Source organism: Dicentrarchus labrax, unplaced genomic scaffold (assembly GCF_905237075.1).
Source record: "Dicentrarchus labrax unplaced genomic scaffold, dlabrax2021, whole genome shotgun sequence".
Lineage (NCBI taxonomy): Eukaryota > Metazoa > Chordata > Actinopteri > Moronidae > Dicentrarchus > Dicentrarchus labrax.
This window is the reverse complement of record NW_026136719.1, coordinates 15,547,277-15,563,139: the sequence shown is the minus strand read 5'-3', so window position 1 is coordinate 15,563,139 and position 15,863 is coordinate 15,547,277. Positions and strand designations below refer to the sequence as shown.

Here is a 15,863-nt window from a genome sequence, read left to right as displayed (position 1 = left end):
AATTCACAACTGAATCATAAATGAAATGTTCAGGCAACAAATGGACAATAACACGATATGCCCTATATCAAAATCAAAAAGGATATTCCAGTTGTAGTTGGGGGAATTTGGATACACGTTCCACGTTTATTTAGTTATAATATTAAATGTACATTAAGGGGATACACATAAGAGGATATACTTGGGTTGGCCTGCATGCCACTGGTGTCTAAATACAAACAACTGGTTCACACTCAAAATAAAGTGATTTCAAATCTACTCATTTGTTGTTTTCTTTATTAATTTACAATGCAGAAGATTGGTCTGCGTGTTCCAGCAGGGGTCAGTAGAGACTGGCTCAGTGATCGGCTGCTGATGGTCTGTCACAGAGTCCGAAAAACACAGAGAAAGAGAAGAAGAAGAAGGGAAGAAGAGAGAAGGAGATACCTTTCCAATGACATCATTGCGACTGAGCCTGTCCTTGTCCATGACAGTGATAATTATGGTGGTCTCCCTCAGCACGTGGGCAGGCACGTCAAAGGGGAAGGACTCGTTGAAAACAGGGTTCAGACAGCGCTTCATTACCACCGTCTTCTTCTTCTCCACACGCTTGTCCTTGTGCATCAACCACACTTTTACATAGGGGTCTGAGGAGAGGAAAATGCGCTAGTTTACCATCATTGAATGCAATGTTAGTTTCACTGCCATCATTTTGTGGTGGTGAGCAAAAAACACAATTTTCTCATTATCATTTTGAAGCAGCAATAATGTAGAAGTACAACAATAAAAGGACAAGTGAGATGAAGGAGCATCTATACCAGAAGTGCCTCCAATGTCCATGGCTTTGAGGTTGCGGGCTTTGATGATGCTCACAGTGATGGTGTTGGCTGTGGGGTTGTAGCACAGAGACACCAGCAGATCCCCTCGACTCCCCTAGAGAAATCATACACAACAACAGCGGGATTGTTTACTTTTTTATCCCCTTTTCACATTGTTCTCCCTTCTGTTGCTTACTGTGTATTTCTGTTTCTTCCTGTGGCTGCCTGTGTTCTCTCCGTCAACCTGTCAGCCTCTCCATATTCCCCTCTATCTCTTCTCCCACCAGCACGCTGCCACATCTCCCCCGGGAGCATCACAGCAGCCAGGAATGACATCACCGTTACATTCTGTCCCATCTTCTCTTTCCCCTCCTCCCTCTCCCTCTTCTTTCCTCTACCCCCCCTTTTCCATCTTACTCACGCTGCCATCACTGCATGGTTTCAGCTCCTTCCAGAAAGTCTGCATGTTGGCCAGGTCCAGTTTGTTGAGGGGGATGGACACCTCTCCTATGGGGTCATTCCTGCTGAAGCGGTCGTAGTCGAGAACCTGCAGGTATAGAGTCCTCTGGACCACCTTCTCATAGGGGAATCCTGAGAAAGAAATTGACACAACAAAGTCTTGATAAGTCACAGTGATGCACAGATGCAAATAAACAGCTTAAGCTTAGCCTGCATGTGCTGAGAACTTTGTTAAGTTGATGTTAAAGGCATAAGGAAAGCCTCCTCCATCGAACCTTCAAACAGGAAGGTCTCGTTCCAGTGGGGGTTTAGATTCTTCCTCTTGACTTTGGTCTCCAATTTGTGCTTTTTGTCGGGCAGCAGGTAGAGTTTGACAAACGGATCAGAGGTGCCGGAAAAGTCCTTAGCAGGCAAATCCTGACCCTTGAGAATTTTGACAGTGAGGGTGGAGTCCTGAAAACTGTATCCAACACTGAACTGAATGCGACCCAGTTTCTCACACACCGGACCCTCATGATCATCTTCCTCCGAACCTGGAGACAACTAAGAGATACGGGGGGAAGAGGAGATAAAGGTTATTTTTTTATTCAACATTAGATGGTGATATGTTTTAGCTACATTGTAATGAAGGCAGTTTTTATTGGTTTATTACTGGTTCATCACTCTCTTCATAAGATATGCACACCAGGAGCACCTACATCCTTGGAGGAGAAAATGATTTATTGTTACATTATAAGCTAAGACCAAATCACATTTCACAATTATTATTTTATCATTAATTAAACCCGGAGGTAAAAACTTAATTACAAGTTTATTGATGGGTGTAGTTTGTGGTGCTGTTGAGCTATATTGTATTATACTAAGAGGTGTTTGTAATATTTAGTCTATCTTCATTGACACAGCTAAATGAGGTGTACACATTTTTAAAAACAGCTCTCAGTTAGCACAATACAATCAGCATTAGACCACTAGGTGAAACTCCATATTCATACCATATTCACAGCATGTTCACACTCAGAAGAAACACTTCCAAAAGCGCTAACACAAAATAGGAATCTTGGGCTCCAGCCCATGGGGGGGCACTAATTCTGCACTTCAACATCAAAAACACAGCTTCTAATGGGCAAACTAGCATAATGTTATGCCACATGTCTGCTGTGCAGTAAAGGCAGAAAGCGTCCATGGCTGTGTGGCGATGAGAGGCAGATCATCTCCTGGTAGACAGGCTCTCTGACTGACGGAGACGTGGCCTGAGGGACGGGTACAAATCCAGTTTGAAAAGTCCTATCTGATTGTTGGAGGAGCTAGAGGCATTACTCAAGGAGCAGTTCCAGAAATGTAATATCCAATTCCATATTCTCCCACATATTTCTAATGGTGCTGCTCAGTCTCATTCTCCATGCTGAATATGATCACTTTCATTATGCAGTCCTCCACCCAACAGCTGGCCTAAATTGCGTTCCCCCATTTTCTGCATTGGGCGCTTTCTCTTTTTTTCCCCCAAGAGTCCTCCGTTCTCATTCAATTCTTACATTTTGTTCTCTTATTTCTTTTTCTGAAACCAAAACAACCCAGGTGCAGATGCAAATTCTGTTGGAGCACCAGAAGATGCCAGGATACAGCTGGTTATATTCTATATTTCTGGTTATTGCAAAAGACCAAAACCAACAATAAACTGTTTCCACTAGCAAGTATTTTATGTCTAGCTAAAGCCTAGATATAGCTTATTCCTCTGTGCCATTGACTTCTATTGTAAAATAAATAAATAAAAAAACTCAACAATTAGCCACATGTTGCACTGGCTGACATGCTCCTTCAATAAAATAAATCTGTAGTTTATTTTAAGTCAATCACACACCGTCTTGCCGTTGTAAATACTCACTAGCCAAGTAAACGTGTATCTGCAGCTGAAAGTAGTCCCCAACAGTCTTTTCATGGGATTTGTTGACAGTAACAAAAACTAGAATATCCTCCGCCTTATCTATTAAACAAATAAAGAACATATAAACTCTGCAAATGTGTGGATGTGTGATGACACAGAGGCAAAGATAAACTCACACCATACTATCCATGGCTCTGTGAACGTCACAAAAATGAAAGCCGTGTCAGAGTACATCCTGAAGAACCACACAGACAGGACCCCCATTGAAACGGTTGGATGTATATATACTCTAATGTTCAGTGCCAATCTTCTCAATCTTTTTTTTCTCAATATAATCTATGGAATAAAGTCTGCCACTGCTTTTCCTACAGCAGCACAAGTGGTTCAAAAGTGCTAGATGGGTATTTTCAGCATGAAAGGAGGGTTGTGTAATATATAGACGCCTTTGGCAAAACTGCCCAGAATGAGTATTATCATTAAGCACCACCACTGTGAATTCCTCAGACACACCATGAGACCCACATAATTACACACTGCTCATACCCACTGCCATATTCTCGCGGCACCCACAGCACTGCGTGTTCTTTCACAGCTAATTACCGATCCTCGCTGAATAAGGCGCACATCCCCTCCCCTCCCAGTGTCTCACTTCAGGGTGATGATTATTCTATGTTTCAGTCAGCTGGGATGTGGCAATAACTAACTCCGATGCTCTACAGGTGGGTAAGCTGAGCTGAGTGGGATGAAGACAGTACTTTCTGAGTGATGACAGGTAGAGGAGGAAACACTCCTCATCGGACTTTGCTCAATTGAACTGAAGTGTGTATGCCTTCTTTTCTGCCTTCTCCAGAACAAACACAATGTATATTATTCACAGTAGGTGGTAGACAAATAAATGTAAACACCTCATACAAAGTGGTTTTAAGGGATAATTCTGGTTTTATCACAACTTTGGTCTTATTTTTCCCATCATTTCTATCTTTATTCTGAAAAAAAAAAAAAAAAACTTTCACCAAAGTAACTGCTGTAAATGGTTGAAGGACTGTACTTGTATAGTGCCTTTCTAGTCTTATGACCACTCCAAGCACTTTTACTCTACATGACACATAGTGAATTTGGGGTATCAGTATCAGCTCAAGGACACTTCGACATGCAGCAGGAGGAGTCAGGCCAACCTTCTGATTAGTGGACGACCCACTCTACCAACCCAACCCCTACTATGATCTGGCAGGCAAGGTAAATTAAACCAAGTCTGTACACATATGACGGATGGCTAATCTGGGGGTTGAGTGCTTGCGTTTCTTGCCCTAATAGTCTTCTTTTTAGCAGTGCTGCCTGATCTCAGCCATTCATTTCATAATTAAATTGATATTATTACTGCTAGAGGTCATGTCCAAAACTACAAAAAAATGACCCAAGTGGAATCAGAACATTGAACACTAACTTGATCTCAATCACAAATGCTGCTATAAATGTGGGTCATTTTAGCTACAGCATTTATCAGTATTTGTCATCTCTAAATCAACACTTGCGATCAACAATTTGATGTCAGATTTTAAAGCAACGTAACAACAGAACTCCAAAAACTTAATTTGACAAAAATTTCAAAAACAGATTTCCACACAGAGTTCATTCACTTGCTTGATCTTTCGACCAAGTCACAAACCTTTCTTCAGCTGATTTTGATGCTCGTGCATTTTGGAAAATCTACAGTTCATTCAGAGACATGTCAAGGTGAGAAAATCATATAACTGTTAGGGTTAGGGTTATTAAGGCTGCGCTGTAACTTGCCACACAGGCCACATAGCTGTAAATGAGACACCTATGAAACAGCTGATGCCAATACAACTATGACTACAGTGCTCTGCCTGAACTAATGCTTAATTTCCATGAATATTGAGAAAACTTCATCTGCTGCTACAGAGCGTGTCATACAGTGAGCAAGTGGACCTTGAGTGGAAACTGTTTTGTCAACTGTTTCCAATGTCAAGAATGAACTGTCAAACATTCAAACTGCATGAAACAAGAGGATTAGTTGCTATATGTTAAAAACTAAGCCAACATAAACAGGAGCTAAATTCAACATAGTCTAATATAACCTCATTTCATGACAATGTTTACAATGCTGATTAATTACCAATAAGTTAGTCTAATTTAGTTTTTTTAAATTATTTCATCTACCCCCTTCGACTTATCTTACACTTCTTTGTCTCAAGGCCTGCATGTAACTTTCATCTTAGATTAGGAAAGACGATCTGAAAGCCCTATTCAAGTCTTTCAGCCATCTCATTTATTATGATTTAAAAGGCTTTGCTGACAGCAGTCCTCCTCCTCTTAATATAGATGAGTTCAGCAATGCGGAAAAGAGACAGACCACAGATGAGTTAGTGGCGTATCAATGTGTCTCATGGGGCTGCAGACATACTGTGTTGATATTGTGTGTTACCATGAGCATGTCACTGGTGACTGAATTGGCCAAGTCAGACACAGAGGAGTTGGCATCGTGGCGCCGTCCGGTCTCGTCTGGGGTCTGACCTCTGGGGCTGCTGCCTGGTTTGTTACCTGGAGTTCTGTTAAAAATGACACAAACACACGCATGTATACATAAACAAGTTCATATTCAGCACATACTTCTGTGTACCTTTGGTCTGGGGACGTTTTTTCAGTTTGAGTGAAAGAATAATCTTCATGTACAGCATACAATGAGATTTTAGCCAATAGTGTGCTTACAATTTTGTGGCAATGGTCTTGGGAAGGTACATTGCCTCTGCAAACAGTGAGATGTCTATAAAATAACTGCTTTTCCCAAGTTTGGTGTGGAGGAACTTGACCCCAACCCCATCAAAAACTTTTGGGATGAACTGGAACACCAATGGTCTATAAGGCCCAGCTGCCTTATGACATAACATCAGTGCCTGACCTCTGTAATACTATTGTGGCTAAATGGGAGCAACATGGTTCCAACATGTTGTGGGAGCCTTCCCATAAAAATGAAGGCAATCATGGGAGACTCTTGAGGGAGGTAGTCGAAAGTATAGCTAGGCCCTTTTTTCCTAGTTTGCCATTCCTAGTTAGGCTGTAACCATCTGATTCTTGTTTAGATGTAGATGAGAAGATCTGTGTGCACTTTCAGGTCTGTACACTAATTATGTTGCTGGAGGCAGCAGCCAGTTAGCTTAGCTTAGCTTTTAGACTAGAAACTTGGGGAAACAGTAAGCCAAGCTCTGTCCAAATGTAACAGAATCTGTCTATCAGGAAGGCTCACTAATTTACACATTACACTTGGCCACTTTCATCCATTCAAAGCCTCCACTGTTTGCCTGCCTGGCAACTGCTGTTTCCCCACTGTCTCCAGTCTATGCTAACAGGGTGCTGGCAATAGCTTCATATTTACCGGACAAACATGGAGCGGTATCAATCTCCTCATCTCTTCAGTCTCTTACTCTTGGTAAGAATTTCCCAAAATGCCAAACTATCACTTTAATGTCCATAGCTTTGGGATCAAATTGTTCAACAGTTACAACTGAGTGTAATGTTCAAGTGTTCACATACTTTTGATCATGTAGTTTATGTCTGTCAAGCAACAGAGGCTGTAGTGAGCTTTGCAGCTGTGTACTGCAATAGTATTGCATTAAAGAAAGATACAGTCATCTGAAACAATTTCTTGCAATGTTTGAATATAATTATATCAAACATACCCCCAAGCTAAACATATATTTATTTGAAAATGTGTCCATCACCACCTATCACTTCACATACTCTTAGTGTCCATGCAGAAAACTATGCCATCAACCAAAACCAATACAGAACAAGACCTTTAGAAATAAACAATAAAACATCTGACTGATGATCACTTAAAACAAAAAGATAGAGAAAAAGAAAACACCAAAATAAGTAAGGGGTACCTTTTTCTCCTGGTTCACATTATGAAATAATTTGCTAAACAGGCGGAATACAAAGATCTGATACCCGTCTAGGCATATTGACAAATAAGACTAATGAGCACTTATCGCTGTGAGAGAGACGATCCGGGGAGAAAAAACAGAAGGAGTCAGAGAGACAGAAATAGTGTGCGAGGGAGCAGGTGAGCTGTAAAACACAAAGGTAAAAGCAGGAGTGAGATTAGATGAAGGTATTGTGGGAAAGATGATCCGAGAAGGAAAGATACATTTGAAGACTTATCTGTGCACAGAGGTTGAGAAAAAGTGAAGGAGAGGATTTGTCTTTGTTAAGACTTAGAGGATTAATAGAATGAACAAAGTGAGGTTACTGACTCAAATTAATGTGAGACTGAGACATCTCCAGACACACACAAAAACACACACAAGCATTAGCTGAAAGAGAAACTAAGAGCAGAGAGACAAGATAAAAGCCTGGAAACAAAACAGACCAGATTTGGTTTTGGGTAAAGAGTTGGATGCTCTAAAGTAGAGAAAGGAAGCAAACTGACAAGTTACATGGGCAAACAAAATAGAAGGAGGCTGGAGAAGGAGGGGTGAGAGATGGACAGGGTTTGTACAGCAAAGAGACAAGCGAGAGTGAACCAGAGAAACACAGAGAGGAGGAGAAAAGGATATGGTGTGAAAGAGAAAATAATTGATTCGTTGCTCTGCGTTTATTTCCTGTGATCTGCAGGTCAGAGCACCAACAATGCAGCGCAGACGTAATTCAAAATGCAATGGTTTTGTTTCAGAGGCCAGCCAAATACAGCTTATTATTTAATGTATCTGCTGAGAAAGAAGAAAGAAATAAACTTTATTGCAAGGTCAACCTGGTGTACGCAGAGAAAGCTAAAAATGTTTACAGCCCCTAATATCAGCCCCTGACACATCAGGGAACTATGTGTTATATCTTAAAATAATTACATAACACATGGCAGTCATGCACATCACACCTGGCTGTGCCACTGACTTGACTCCCACCTGTACTGTAATGTTCTGTGTTCAAGGACCCACTGTTTTGCCTCATTTAGCCCCTTCACTAAAAATTGTGACTATTATAGCAGATCGTTTAAAAAGAAAGCCACAACATTTTAGATAACGTGTCTTTCTTCCAGAAAGCCGGAAAGAACCAAAATTGGTAAATGATTTAAGTTTTTATTATTATATTGAGTTTATATTGAGTGGTATGTAATGTATACAAGAACAGAGGAATAGACCGACTGACTGACAAAATGTCCCAGATCTGCTCTGATAACCACAACAGAAAGGAAATGGTTAAAACATTCTACCTTACTCAAATGTAAAGGGTTTGATTTTTCCCCAAACAAACCTGTATTTTCAGTTGATTTATTACCAAAAGGAAATCAATATGCAGATGCACATTAAAAAATTACAATGCATGTTTTGTCACCATTATATTTTCAAACATGTTTTCACAGTGTGGGAATAGTAGGGACCGGTTTGAAGACTGTTGGTTGTTGGCGCAGTAAATCTGATCCTCTGCCATTTGAGTGTCAGCTGCCAACGCTAAACTCTCAGCAGTGCTTCTAGTACATAAAAATTACACATTTCTCAATGGTTGCGCCTGATTGGTTGTTTATCTTCCAGGTTTTATAGTGTAAGAGCAACCACCTGAAGTGTAAAAGTTTTGTATTTAAAAAGCTCTTAAGATGAGGATAAATTGTTTCACATGTCACCTCCCACCCCTAAACAAGCCTTTAACATAGAAACATTTCCCACTTTGACTATAGAGCACATAATATATGCCTGTCAGCTGGGTCTCTATCCAAGGACTCTATAAACGCTTACTTGTAGGAGGGGTTGGCTCAATGACAGCCCACTGAACCCTACTAAATCAACACCCAACACACCAGACAGAGACCACATGAATCTCAAACAATCAACCTTACATAAACACAGCTGGGAATTTTCTCCATTATTCACAATGGAGATCTGCATTTCATTCTACTGTGCTGCTGTGAATATTTGGCTATAAATCACCTCAGCCATGCAGAGCACATGCAATACCTTAACGCAGCGCATATAAAAACTGTTGTAGTTAATGTTGGCCCTGAGCCAACCAGAAAGTCTGACTGTTTTTGTAACATTTGCATAAATTTAATGCAGTATAAAGTCAAAGGCTGTCAGTTGTGCCAGTAAAAGTAACCAGAGGAAAGAAGTTTGTCGGACAATAAATGAATAGAGCAAATACTGTAAATCTTCCCTTTCTATCGTACTTGAGAGACTCAGACAGACGACACAGGCAGATAGGCAGTTAACCAGGTGGAGATCTAAAAACGACATTTGTCATAAAGTAGAAAATGAAAGCTAAAGACAGTTTTATCACAGTAGCTAATAGGAAGCAAATCAAAGCTTCAGGTTGATGACCTAATTTATCAACTAAAAACATAGCATGACTAGTCAGTGTCAACTCATACATTTAACAAGCAGAAGATAAAACCACAAATATGAACTAGCCAAATTAAAACAAATTATTTGTAGTAATGTGAAAATATATCTTATGTATTGTGTGTTAAAGTGATGACATCCTGTCTTATTTTAAAAGAGGCAATGAATTCATAAGAGGAAACAGGTGCACTTCTAGTTGGGTGGCTCAGCTCTGAAAAGGACAGCTATTTGTTTCCCCAAAACAATTTCTTAATTTTATGTAATCTTTTTCTCCTTTTCTTTAATTTCTGTTTTTCTCCTGCATTGTGAATCTTCTTGCAGGTGTACAAGTGCAATTGTTCTGTTGTTTGCTCAACGCATCATTTACAAAGAGAGTTAATTGTCATATGCTCTGACAAAGGTTTCATGCAGAAATGTGTCAGCAGTTTTGTAAGTGAAAAAGTTGTAAATTAAATGAACCAAAATGATCAAAACACCCCTTCTTTTTTTTTTTTTTTTTTTTTTTTTACCAGTTTTTACCAGTTTGTTTTTGGGGAAACACACACCTTAAAGGAGATAAATCAGCATAATAATACACTAAAGGACAAGTACAGTTGTGGTGTCTGCTTGTCATGGTCACCATAGAACAATGTTTCGTGACATGAAAGGAAAATAAAGACCTGCTGCTGCACAGAGTGTCCTCGAATCACGACTGTCGACATGGCAGCGGCCTGGGGGACATGGAGCAATTGGGTGTGGTAGAGAAGTGAGTTTATCCATGCGTGTAAATATACATATTTACTCACTGTCAAATATACACACACAAACACACACACACACACACACACACTCACGTTGCATAATATCTCAAATCTACATCCTCAAATTAGCTTTTTGTCCAGAGATATAAAGAAAATTATGAGACGTGTTGCAGAAATACTCCTGTGTAACACTAAGAAAAGAGAAGGAGGAATTATTATACATAAAATAACAGAATTATTCTCACTGCAGTTATTGTGACTGACACAACTACAACATAAACTCAGAAGTGTTGCAATTTCTAGAAACAAAAAATTAGTGCATGTGTATCATGATATTTATATATCATATGATAAACTTTGGAATCTTCCCAAACACAGGGAACAAATATCTGTAGCTATGAGTTGCCCCCTTTTCTGCCAGCTAGTGACTATCTCGTCTAAAACACAACACCGGTTACATAATTCATTCTTTAGAGGTTGTTGTAACCATGACTACTGAAATGTGTGCTCCCACTTAAGGTTGTACTCACTACCATCATGCATTTTACTCGGGGGTTGCAGTAACTATGGTAACAGGGAGCCTTCAAAAGAGGGCAGTAAAATCCAAGGAAGTTCCACAGAGAGGGGCATATATTGAAAATAGCAAAAAGCCCACAGGGCAAAGGGACTAAACATTTAGAAAGCCTTTGAAACACACTCCTGGAACTCTTTGACTTCCCTCATACCTACACTTCTCCGACCCCCTGTGACCCTGCAAACACACCACAGCACGTACCACTGGGTATGTGTGAACTCATGCTGAAAATGGCTGATTCATAAATGCCAAAAAGAAAAAAAAAAAAGCAGAATAACCTCCACCCATGAACAGGCAATGACAGAAATTAGCAACTATGGAGTTGCACATTTTCCCCAGTTAATAAAACAGTTTGGATCATCAGACTGAAACGAGTTCTGATCTCACAAACAAATTAACTACCAACAAACAAAGCTAATGAGCACACACACACACACATGCAATCCTCCTGGAGGTTGAGGGCAATGTCCCTGGAGAACGACCACTTCAATCTGATGCGTTGAAACTCAAAACCCTGACTTTTGACCTCATGGCCTCAATCTGGGACTGAGGTGTAAGCCATCTTCTGTGTAATTGAACAAAGCAGGTTGTTACATCCCAGGGGACAATGCAGAGATATCTTATCTCATCCTGTGTCACATGTGTATTGTCTGTTGGAGAGTCTGTTTAACACTGATTAAAAAAGACTGAATAAATGAAAAGTGCATGCTTCACTCACCCAGCTTTGATAAAGGTATATGATGTCAGTAATTACAAGAAAAGCGACTGGATCAAGAAAAAAAAAAACCCAAGAAGATTCAGAGCAGGCACTCCTCAAATGACACAGAATACAATGGGATGTCTGTTGTGCACGCACATCTAACTGCCGTTTCTCTGCTTAGCGATGGTTAAGTATCTCTACACACACTATATAAAGCAGACATGGAGATCTTATTTTCTAAATATAACCACTCTGAGGTGTGAAAACTGATGGGAATAAAAACAATGTCAAATGCTTGGCAATAGAGTAGAACATTCAGTCTCAAATTATCTCTCTTTAATCATCCATTCAAAGCACTTCCCTACATTATGTTTATGTATACTTACGTTTCATCTGGATAGAATATTGCATTTGAGTAGTGTTTTAATTATATGTTAGAGAAATAAATCAGATTCTTTCAATTATTTGACAAAAAACATCTTGACCTGTTTGCACTAGTGCAAAGACAACCTTAACTCTCAGAAATTATGTCAATAAACACTAATAGCAAAATGTTTGCTGACAAAATATTTCAATTGTTTCTCTTCAACATCTCACTCTTAGCAATGGAAGCATGATGCAACTTTTCATGGTTAAAACTGCTTAAGTGAAAAGAGCTGAGCAGTTTGATGTGGTTGCTTGGTAATTTACTAAAAACTAAGCAGCTTTGTGCAACATATAAATTTAGATGTTTCTCTGAAGTCTGACTGTTAGTTTGATCTAAGCCATCTACAGAATCAAAGTCCTGTGCTTTCAACTCGCATCATCCACCCTGACTGTGGCAAAAAAATCCTAACACTTCTTTCCCTGGACAAACACATTACAGTGAAGATAATCTAAGCAGCAATAACATTTATTGTGTCAAAACAAATTAGTAGTGTGGAAATGTAATTTCTAAGAGACAGAGTTGAATGAGAAGATTGTTCACTGTTTTATCTGTCTGTAAGAATTTGCTAAAAATGTATTCTGATAGTGCTGTCTAGCTGTTCAGCTGTCCACTGTGTGCGAGCACCCGGACAACAACTCGACCAGTAATAGAAAGTGCACCAGAGATCTCATTTGAAAAAGCTATTTTTGTTCGTATATTACCCTCTATCAGTTTCAGTTATCATTCTCTAGAATTCATAGCAAAATAATTAAATTAACCTGCCTTAGGATATGAGATAAGTTATAAAGTGACAAAGATTTATTGCATTTCTTTTTATTGCTAGCTTCATGTGAGAAAACAATATAAAATAAAATTGACTTTTATCATTTAGGTGAATTAAACAAGCAAGAAACAGAGCAGAGATTGGGTGAGTATAAAAATGTGGTGTGTGTCCAAAATCCCAAGATCAATCTTACATGTGAACACTTGCAACTATTGCAGATATTTAAAGGTGATCTAGGGATGTTATAGAGAGCTCATGCAAGCAAATATACTGTATACCAATGCATGAAAACTGTCCACAAGAGAATCTCATTCCCTTTTCTGATGTTCAGCAATGAGTCTGGTCGAGCTGACAGTTATCTCCACTGACAGAGAAGCGCTGCTCTGACATCATCCCGTCACAACGCCAGTCAACACCCTCGGGAAAGGGTAGATTAGGTGAAAAAGCAGATAGTGGAAAAAAGGAGAAAAGAAAAAAAAGGAGGAAAAAGAGAAAAAGAGGTTTAATAGATGCAATTAAACAAAGCGTGGAGGAGAGATTGAGACAGAGAGCAGAGGTGGAGAGGGAATGAAGGAGAGATGAGGAGAAAAAGTCTTGTTGAGAAACGAAATGAGAGCTACAGATGGGTAGAGAGGAAATTGATGAGGGGATGGGGAGAGGAATGGGAATCAGAGGGCGAGGGAGGGAAAATGGATGGACGGGTGAGAACATGAGGGATGAGGGTTACCGGCAGGGCCTAGATGGGAAGTGTGTCTCCATAAACATACTGTATCTGGGTCTTGCTGATCATACACTAGCCCTAGGAGACCATGAAACACAATATAGGTCCCATGTCCCATGATGGATGAGACCCAGGCTCCAGTGTCAGCCCACTCAGCGCTCCCCACCAACAGGGACAAATCACTTGGCCACCGCCCCCCTCAACACGCAGGCTAATACAACTAATGGAGCCATCTGCAGTGTTCAACTGGTTTGATGCTCTTTGAATAGACTTCTGCTGCCTTGTTCATGAGATTCATCCACTGGGAGTTGCTACTTTTGTAAATTACACTCTGTGCATAAATAAACTGTAGTCACATCATATCCTTTTCAAAATTAGAGATAAAAGTCAATAACATTTGTTAAAAGACTTCAAGAACATTGTTTTTTTTCCTTTCACCACTCACTGTCACCTTTGCTCTGACGTCCCCCTCACTTTCCTTTCATGGGCTCTCTTAAATCAGCTCCCTGCCCGTAGCCACGAGCAGCAACCAGGGAAATGGTGAATGAGCTCCAGACTTGGATCTGACAGGTTTTTTTAAAAAGATGCCTCGTTTGTGCTGACCTACATCGCTTTTTCTTTCCAATCATCTTTCCTCCCGGGCCACTGCCGGCTCCACAGGCTGCCACAGGGACCAGTGGCCGGCCTGGAGAGTCATTAGGAGGCTTGACTCTCTGTGATTGCTGGCTCAGACAAACAATCGAAAAAGTCAGATATGCCAGCTGATAAGGGGTGGCAACAACTTCCTGCTTGATTAATACTGTACCGTCAGGCATCGTGCAACTCAGCGAGTGCTGTATAACATTACTGCTACCAAAATTAGAAGTCTGATTCCCACCGAGGCCACCAATACCAACAATGTACAAACTATTAAAAACAGCAACCATAATGCACTGTTAATCTTTAAGTGCTTGTTAAAGTCCTCTCCAAATGACAATTTACTAAAAATGTTCCTTTTCAGACTTTGGTGAAAATATTGAAAACAAGCTCCTGTGCACGCCGCACTAACAGTAATTTTGTAAAAGGGGTATTCATTAATTTTTTTGTGGCCACTAGATAGCAGTGGATCAAGTTGTTAACACAACTTATTATCACCCTATAAAGAATGTGTTAGCAAACAGTTCATTTGCAGTTGTGTTTCTAGCCACCCCGGGGGATGTAAGTAAATGGTAAATTGGTCTTCACCAACTTGTGAGAGAATTATCTGTTTCTTTAGCTGCTAAGTGCTCCACTATGATCACTAGCTAGTCGCTAACCTTCTCTGTCTGCTGTTTGTTTGTCAGGTAGTGTAAAATGGGTTTATTACAACTTTTTATCTGAAAACAGCTGAAATGAAGCTAAAATTCTCCATAGAGCTGCAAGGAACCGGTCATAATTATCTGTAGGATTGTCACTATAATGACCCTTTAGATGTTACACATAGTAATTTAATCCACTGTTAATATGAAACTATTGATTAGTGCACCTTTAAATAGCTTGATTTCATTCAAACAACCATTATCAGGCATTTAACCTGAATATCCATTTACTGCAAGCTGCAATAGATGTATAGTAATATATACAGTATGTACATCAAAAGAATTATCAATCATTCATAGTGACCAAGCAATCAATTATCCAAACGAACATAGAAAATAGAACACAGAAAGGGGCAGGAAAGGACAAAGATTTTAAAGAACAAAACAAAACATAATCAATAATTTTGGTAAATACCTAAAAACAATAAGAAGAAACATTACATACCAGCGAAAAGGGAAGAGTAAACTGCATCATCAAGCAAGTAATGCAGTAAAAAAGGTTGTTTAACCAAAATGTAGCTTTTAATACATTTACCACAAGTGTTGACAGTGTGGGAGCTTATTTTTGATATTTTTTACGCATCACGTATTCTCCATATACACATCTCTGTGTAAACAAGCATGCAAAGCTTACTTTTCATCCTGACAGTTTAAACTTTGGAAACGTATTCCTCGCTTATTTTGTGTGACATTTTACAAAAGATGATGTCTGTGAGGTTTGTCTCTTTCTTACCCACTGGAGATTCCACCTTCTCAAGGATATTTTTTTTGTAGTAACAAACATGCATGTTTCTCATTTAAAGGTTTTGAATCATAAACACTTCCCTGCAGTGTTGAAAATATAACAAATTCCTCTGTATCAGTGAATTAGAAGGACATGATTATCAACTGTGAAAGCAAAAAAATGTGATAGAGGATTATATTCTAGACCAAACATTCAGAGTGATCCACAATCTGGTATTTGAACGTCCCATCATTTACTGTGTGGGCACAATGGATTCTTGGTATGTACTTCGATATGCCCCATTTCAGAAACCATTGCACATTTTAAAGCTTTTACAAACTCAATGTTCAGAGTGGAGGTTGGCCGAGGCCAGTAAGCTCTTTTGGGTT

At 39.6% G+C, this 15,863-nt stretch overlaps 1 protein-coding gene across 3 annotated transcripts in view; it reads right to left on the bottom strand.

Annotated features, from left to right (window-relative positions):
* Positions 1–15,863, bottom strand: part of syt7b (synaptotagmin VIIb) — a 92,235-nt gene that overhangs the window by 5,281 nt on the left and 71,091 nt on the right. For all 3 annotated transcript variants that reach the window (XM_051379381.1, XM_051379380.1, XM_051379382.1), the window contains 5 exons: positions 5,585–5,708; positions 1,532–1,799; positions 1,219–1,388; positions 798–912; positions 427–626 (listed from right to left, as the gene is read on the bottom strand). In XM_051379381.1, coding sequence (XP_051235341.1) covers positions 427–626; positions 798–912; positions 1,219–1,388; positions 1,532–1,799; positions 5,585–5,708 — 877 coding nt within the window. The remainder of the gene's footprint in view (positions 1–426; positions 627–797; positions 913–1,218; positions 1,389–1,531; positions 1,800–5,584; positions 5,709–15,863) is intronic.